The sequence below is a fragment of the Dysidea avara genome, chromosome 5 (assembly GCF_963678975.1).
Source record: "Dysidea avara chromosome 5, odDysAvar1.4, whole genome shotgun sequence".
Taxonomy (NCBI): domain Eukaryota; kingdom Metazoa; phylum Porifera; class Demospongiae; order Dictyoceratida; family Dysideidae; genus Dysidea; species Dysidea avara.
This window is the reverse complement of record NC_089276.1, coordinates 7,458,089-7,466,400: the sequence shown is the minus strand read 5'-3', so window position 1 is coordinate 7,466,400 and position 8,312 is coordinate 7,458,089. Positions and strand designations below refer to the sequence as shown.

At 44.9% G+C, this 8,312-nt stretch overlaps 1 protein-coding gene across 1 annotated transcript; it reads right to left on the bottom strand.

Moving 5' to 3' along the window:
- Positions 1-408: 408 nt before the first annotated feature.
- Positions 409-6,079, bottom strand: LOC136255341 (uncharacterized). Its single transcript, XM_066048079.1, has 2 exons — positions 5,992-6,079; positions 409-5,941 (listed from the first exon to the last, which is right to left on the bottom strand). Exon 2 carries the CDS (start codon positions 5,886-5,888, stop codon positions 486-488), a length of 5,403 nt encoding a protein of 1,800 aa, XP_065904151.1. The 5' UTR covers positions 5,889-5,941; positions 5,992-6,079; the 3' UTR covers positions 409-485.
- Between the last annotated feature and the right edge of the window lie 2,233 nt (positions 6,080-8,312).

The following is an 8,312-nucleotide window of genomic DNA, read 5'->3' as shown; positions in this document are numbered from 1 at the left end:
AGGAGTAAGGCTCTCAAATGGATTTCCTACCTTCTACCAGCATTTTACGTGAGTGTAAAGTACGTAAAATCTTCCCATGAGTGACCCATGGGACTGCTCACGTTAAGGCCACTTCAACTAAATCTTTTGTTTCTTGGGCCCGACCGACCCTGTATTTTTCAGCATAAAATGATTATGTTAATCACGTGATCACCTTGCAAAGAGTGATAACGCCACGAAGGAGTTGCAAATTTATCTTTAAGCTCTCAAAAAGTGTAGCGGGGTATGACAATATAGCCGACGTACCTGTCACAGCACCAAAAATGTGTTGGTAGAATTGTAGTACGCCGAGGTTCCACTAACGATCGGCGGAATAGGGGAGGATTCAAGACTGGTCGTGAAGCCAAGCACCTCGTGTTAATGCCACAATCGAACTGATTCTTATCACGTGAACCGCATACGTGCAACATACTAATAGTGTTACATAATAGGTGTATGTAAAGGTTCTACAGTTCCTCCTCCACGACATCCTCCGGGGGGGCAGAAAGAAGTCTGACCCATTCCTTCACTTGATCTGTGGCCTTCCTTGCAGAAGCTCGCTGTGGGCGACTGTGCTCACTCCCAGAGTTGTCTGGATCAGTAGTAATGTTATCTGAATTGGTAGTAGCAGTAAGACTCTTCTCCACCCCTAGTTCCTTCTCTTCTGTTGCATTGAGTTCTAATGGGTACAGCTTAGTTATTGGTCTGGTCGTGTTCCCATTAGCAGTGCGTATTACAGCAGCTCGTATCAGCCCATCTCTTCCAGCAATCAAATCCGTCACTACAGCCATTCTCCAAGTTGCTCGAGGGGTGTCATCATGAACAACGACTACATCACCTTCTCTTATACTCTGTTTGTTGTTCCCAGATGCCCTGTGGTACTCCCTTAATGCTGTTAAGTACTCATGACACCACCTCTTGCGAAAATCTCTCAGTATGGCTGCCTGGACCTTGGCTTTCTTCTGAAGTTGACTAGTCTCTCTGTAGCTTGGGTCTATAAGTTCATCCATCTCCACCAACTGATGTGGTAGGCAAGTGATTCTGCGGCCGTGTAGAAGGTGAGCAGGCGTCAAGGGTTCTGGATCACCTAATTCAGAAGAGACGAACGTGAGTGGCCTGTCATTGAGTGTAGCCTCTACTTCTACAGTAATAGTCTCTAAGGTTAGCAGTGAGACATGCCTCCTTCCTAGAACCTTCTTTATTGCAGACTTGGATAGGCCAATCAATCGTTCCCAGAACCCCCCAAACCAGGGGGCCCTCTTCGGTATGAATCGCCATGAAACACTTCTTCTACCAAGTTCCTCCTTGACTGTTGGTGACTCCATTAGGGAACGTAGCTCTGATGCCGCTGATAGGTAGGTTGAACCATTGTCTGACATCATGATTGTTGGTAGTGATCTTCTTCCTGCAAACTTACGAAAAGCCATCAAGAACGTATCAGCTGTCAAGTCCTGGACTATCTCCAGGTGGACGGCACGTGTAGTGGCACAAGTGAAGAGACACAGATATACCTTGACCTCCTCCTTGCCTTGTTGTACATACAGGGCCCCAGTGAAATCCACTCCTGTAAATGTGAATGGGTGGACATCCTGTGTTCTCAGTTGAGGCAAAGGAGGGGGGTCAGGTGCAGCATATAGTCTTCCATTCACCTTGTGGCATGTGACACAGTGATGTAGGATGGACTTGACATACTGGCGTGCAGCAGGAATCCAGAAGGATTGACGTAAACCAGTTAGGGTTGCATTGGTGCCTGAGTGACATAGCTTGATGTGTATGTCTAGGATGATCAGCCTTGACAATGGATGTTTTGGGGGTAACAGGAAAGGAAACTTGGCAGTCTCACTAACGGGAGCATTGTGGATGCGTCCACCACAGCGTAGCAGTCCATCTGAGTCTAGGAACAGCCGTAATTGTCGAACAAGTGACAGTCTAGCTGTTTTAGGCTGCTTTGTTGTCATCTGGAGGTTGTTGATCTCCTTCCAGTAGATGGACTGTTGTGCATCCTTAATCCACCTGAGGCTCACCCGTTGAAGTTCCTCTGCATTGACTGGTCCACTCAACCTCTGCTGCGGTTGTGTTCTGAGATTATCTATAAAACGGTAGACATACGCAGTGACTGACAGTAACTTGGTAAGAGAACTATGGCGATCAATAGAGATGGCACAGTGTAGCCCAAGATCTGGTGGTGCCTGCTTCATGGGCACAAACTCTGTTGCCACTGCTGCTGCCAAAACCATTGGTGACAAATGTGGTGGTTGAAGAGATGGCCAATAGTCTGGTGTTGTGAGCCACTTGGGGCCATGTTGCCATAGGTGTGATGACATAAGCAGTTTGGTAGTGGTACCCCTTGAGAGAAGATCAGCCGGGTTATCGGCAGTAGGGCAGTAATTCCAATTGGCACTTGGTAATAAGGAATTAATTTCTGTGGTACGGTTCCGTATGAACACCGGAAGAGGCTTCTGGCTCTTGATCCAGTGGAGCACAATCTGACTATCGGACCACATAAAAACTAATGAATTAGAGACAGGAATTGCCTCAATCACAAAGTGTGTCAGACGAGTGCCAACCAGAGCTGCCATGAGCTCTAAACGTGGGATGGTGAGTGTCTTCAAGGGTGCCACACGGGTCTTTGCTGTTACAAATGACACTTCATTGCCCTGGGTGAGGAATACTACTGCACCATATGCATGTTTGCTTGCATCAACAAAACAGTGCACAACTGGACATGTCATGCGTGCAATAAAGTAACATCTACTTACTGAGAAAGCTGTTGCAGTCTTAAGATCACCAGCAATGTCCTTCCATTGGGCTTGGATGTTCTCTTGTAGTGGCTCATCCCATGTGACCTTAAGTTGCCACAGTGTCTGCATCAGCATCTTGGCACGAATTACTACTGGTGCCACAAATCCCAAGGGGTCGAATACTTTAGAGAGATCTTGTAAAACTTCCCGCTTGGTCACAAGGTGGTCATTAGTTAGAATGGATGGTTTAGCAGCCAGGTGGAGCTTGTCTGACCAAGGGATCCAACGAAGTCCCAAGATATTAACTGATACGGCTTTCTCGGCAGTGTTATCCTTGGTGGCTATTGTGGTCAGTGCAACACTATTGGAGGACCAGCTGCGGAGATTCAGTCTGGCATCACACATGATGGCTCTTGCTTCTCGGTAATAGTTCACCACATCTTGCTCCACATCACAGCCAGTAATGATGTTGTCGACGTAAAGGTTGGAGCACATATCAAGTGATACGGGTGTGCTGTATTGTCTGAGGTGATACTGAAGCACTGCATTGAGCATGAATGGCGAGCTGGTGGCTCCAAAGGGCACTACCTTGAAACGGTACACACAAAGTTGACTTGAGGGATCTGTTGGATCAGATAACCAAAAAAAGCGGGTATAGTTCCTATCATCAGGATGTAGCTGTATGTGAAGGAAGGCCTTCTCAATATCAGTAGATATTCCGAAACAATGTGATCTAAAACGAATCAGAATTGCACATAAATCATTATCACATGTTGAACCTATTATCAGACAATCATTAAGACAGGGGCTGTTGGCAGATTCACGGCAACTGCAGTCAAAGACAATTCGTATCGGCGTTGTTGTAGAATCCTTTTCTACAGCATGGTGTGGGATGTAGTGTACTCCAGAGTGTGATGTGGAGTGGTTGTCCACTCGTTCAATGAAGCCCCTAGTCTCCTGCTCACTTATGATTTGGTGATACGTCGTCAGTAGATCAGGATTTTTGGATAGACGCTTGACTAGCTGGCGGGTTCTCTGCTTGGCTACAGTTACATTGGTTGGAAGTGCAGGGTGGTCTGGTTTCCAGGGGAATCTGGCAACATATGCTCCGCCCTGATCTCGTTGAACACACGAAGTTATATAGTGGTTCAGCACATTGTCTCCTAGACTGTCATCAGTGGGGATTACTCCCACAGATTCTAGATCCCAAAACCGCTCCAAGTTGAACTCACTTGGGGGGGTGGTCAACATCACGACGCAGTTGATACTGGTGAAAAATTGTCCGGTTGTTAATGGAGCCGGTCCAGATAGCAGGTAACCCAGCTTTGATTCAACTGCAGTTGGTCCATCACCTCTTATAACACGGTCTCCGACAATGTCCCAGTAGTGGTCAGCCCCTACTAAAATAGAGATGTCAAATTCCTTGTCAGTGGTCAGTGGGTGGGCCAGCGGGAGATTCCGGAGGTGTGGAAGTCGAGTAACACTGGAGGTCACTGTGTTCTGTATAGGTGTTGCAATACGAGGTACTACAAGTACAGTGAGTGGTATGGCTTGGCCGGACATGGTAAGCAAACTGATAACAGCAACATTCACCTCACGATTCACTTGACACTGTGCGCCGAATGACGAAACTGTGAGGTCTTCCTTACGGAATGGTTGTAGAGCAAGGGTCTTAGCTAGGTCTTGAGTGATGAATGACCGCTGAGAACCTTCATCAAACAGCAGGTTAGCCTTGGTCAGGTTGCTTCCATTTGTGACAGTTGCCACAGCTGTTTTCAGAAGGCATACACTGTTTTGTGGTGATGGGATGGTCATTGACAGTGAGGCAGTGTCCGTTGAGTGTGTAATGGTAGCAACGGCAGACTGACTAGGTAGGGTGGTGTTCTGCTGTGCGGTGCTTGTAGAGTGGCCAGATTGGTCTGCAGGGTTGTCTTGCCTAGAAGTACATAGGCTGGTATGATGTTTACGCTGGCAGTTGTGGCAGCGATGTCTAGAGTTACACTGAGACACCCTATGGTGTCCTAGGCAATTAAAACAAAGTTTGTTCTGTCGTACTATATCACAGCGTTGCTTTGGATCCTTGAATGACTCACAAAGTGAAGGAATGTGTGACCCTGCACAGAATGGGCACCGCGGTTTGCCTTTAGTAGTTGTGGTGGACTTCTTAGTACCTGCAAGAAATGAAGCAGTAGGTGGGGGTGGGGAACTGCGTGGTTCTGCTGATCCCATCTCAAGAATGTACAGTTCGTTTAGAATACCTGCTTGTAATTCTGTAATGGACCACTCCTTCCTGCCATGTGATCTGATTAAATTCTTCTTGGTTTGGGAGGGCAGTTTTCCTAAGAGAATGGGTATGAGTAAAGTGCCATACGAGTCCTCTGGTTTCCCAAGTGTTGCCAGGCTACGGATGTGTGCCTCAGTAGAATCATAGAATTCTCGCAAGCTGGAGACTGTGTTGCTTGGGGCAGGAGTGTCAATCAAAGCTTGCATGTGGGCGTCAACTTGTGTGTAGGTCTGACCAAACCGTTCCTTCAACAAGGTAACTGAATCAGTGTAGCTATCGTTTGTCAACTGGAAGCCAGCGATGACACGGGCAGCATCTCCACAGAGCTGTGCGCGAAGATAACTAAGTTTCTGCACCCTGGTCAAAGAAGTGTTGTTGTGGATTGCCGCCTCGAAGCAGTCCCAGAAGGAGTGCCAATGAAGGGGGTTGCCAGCAAACTGTGGTAGCTCTAATTTGGGTAATCGAGTTACTTGTGGTACCGCAGCAGGAGGAGGTGATGTATGGTAAGGGGATGTGTGCCCTTCTGTAGTTGTGGATACTGACCTAAGGCGTTCAGTGATTTTCACCTTAGCTGAGGATATGGAGGAGTTTACTTCTTCAGTCTGTAATACTTCTGCTTCTATCTCCTCATCGTTTGTGGTGGCTTCCAGTATCTTGGCGTCTAGCCCTGAAATCAATTCTTGTTTCCGCTGGAGTTGTTCGTGGAGGTCCTTCAAACTGGCGATGTTATCCTCAGTGAGCGGTTGTGACGCATTAGTTAGAGTCTCAGTCAAACTCTGTAGTAACTTCGTAAGATGCGCTCGGAATCCTCGTCTAGACGAGATCAGTCTCTTTATTTCCGCCATTGGTTACCACAGCACCATAAATGTAGCGGGGTATGACAATATAGCCGACGTACCTGTCACAGCACCATAAATGTAGCGGGGTATGACAATATAGCCGACGTACCTGTCACAGCACCAAAAATGTGTTGGTAGAATTGTAGTACGCCGAGGTTCCACTAACGATCGGCGGAATAGGGGAGGATTCAAGACTGGTCGTGAAGCCAAGCACCTCGTGTTAATGCCACAATCGAACTGATTCTTATCACGTGAACCGCATACGTGCAACATACTAATAGTGTTACATAATAGGTGTATGTAAAGGTTCTACAGTTCCTCCTCCACGACAAAAAGTAAAAATCTCAACATATAGCTGCCTACTCACAAGTGATACAGCAACCATAATGTAGCTTAGCCACCGTTTGACTCGCAATATCACTCTTCAGCTAGCAAAATAGCCTATTTTTATTTTTATTTTACCGACCTACCGACTTTTATTTGGCTGAATTTCGCCCGAGAAACAAAAGATTTAGTTGAAGTGGCCTAAATCTTCCCATGGGAGCCCCATGGGATTAAGTGTCTTTTTACGTCAAGATGGGTACGACCAAATCAAGCATATTGATTTCAATTCTTAGTGCTATGACAAAGCACAAAAGACTAGTTTAAATTCTCTTACCTAAAGCATGTTATACAGCCTGAGACAGCTGTTGACGTTTACCAGTACAGCTTTTTCCTACTTCAATTCGATTATGGAACAATCTACTTAGAGATACTATAAGTTGTAACAATTTAGATACTTTAAGGAACATCTAAATAACTATATTGTAACTTAGCCTTAATTATTGCACCTATTGTAACATACTCACTCATGTGAGTTTGACGATTATTACCTATAATAATAATGTTGGCTTCATTTACTGTGGTATATTAATATGCATGGTACATAGGTTTGCGCTGTATTTACTCTACACCCAGGGCCGCCCACAGGGGGGGGGGGCAACTGGGGAATTTTGCCCTGGGCCCCAGCCTGAAAGGGGCCCCAGGAGGCCCCATGAAGGGCACCCTGAATCAGGGCCGCCCACAGGTGGGGCAACTGGGGCATTTTGCCCCGGGCCCCAGCCTGAAAGGGGCCCCAGGAGGCCCCCTGAATACCTGTTTAAAAGAGCGATATACTCTAATAGAGCAGTCAGATCTAAATATTCTAATAGAGCAGTCACAGTATTCTTCAGAGGAGCAGTGTAGCAAGCTTATAGATAAGGAGATGTGGTTGGTGATGGGTAGTTATTGTCATTGCCAGCAGGTTGTGACCTTTTTTTTTTTTTTTTTTTTTTTTTTGGTCTTCAACTTACAACTTGGGTGAAGGGCCCCACTTTAACTCTTTGCCCTGGGCCCCTTAATTTCTCTGGGCGGCCCTGTCTACACCCATGCCAAGGCATGTTAACTTCAATAGAACAATAATTACTTTTACTGTAATCTCAATTTATTGCTATAAATTAAATTTACTAGAAAAGTTATAAGTTAAGCTGTATGTGTATAAGTGGCAGTCCATTTCCAAACTGATGTTGGGAAACTACCAGTGAAATGCATAATAGTAGCATTTGTGTAAGACATTAAGTACCATAATTTACATTTTTCGTGAAATAGATTTCATATCTAAAAATTTATTTCTTTTCTGTATACTAGCTAACTTTAAACTGCTATGTGGCTTACTGCTTTTAATACTTTGCTATTGAAGATATATCAAATATCAAAAAATGTGACTGACTTACAAATGTAGACTAGTTAGATAAGGGGATCTTTCCATCATCCAATTATTACTACATAAAAAGCATTAACTTTAGCGCTTTGCTCACACAGCGCGCAACTGGTGACGAGCTAAAAAGTCTTATCTTCTATGTCTTGGAAATTGGATTTCACCAAATCCAATTTACAAAGTTGAGCTTTTAAGCTTAACCATGTCTGGTTTGCTTGGCTATTGTGGCCACCCAGCATTAACTGCTCCATTGATTGAAGCCATTATACACATACACCATTACACTGCTCTGAGTAGCTATAAGGTTTCTATACAGCATTGCGATACTACCTTTAGCTGATCCCAAGGAACACATCATGAATGCCTCTCCACCTCTACTCACTTTCATACATGGTAGATTTAGGTTATGGGTCATTCCATGTCAAATCAACAAGGAATTTAGGGTAGGGACCCGCCGATTATGCTGGCATAATTATGAGCATAATAGGTGTCTGAAAGGATTGAAAATAATGCTAGCATAATAGGTAGAATATTTGTGTTATAGTATGAATTCTTGCTTATCAAAATAGCTATCACAGAAAGATTGATATACTCTAATAGAACAGTCAGTAACTCTAATAGAACAATCACATAGCTGACTGTTCTATTAGAGTATATCAATCTTTTCTGTGATATGCATTTTGACAAGTAAGTTT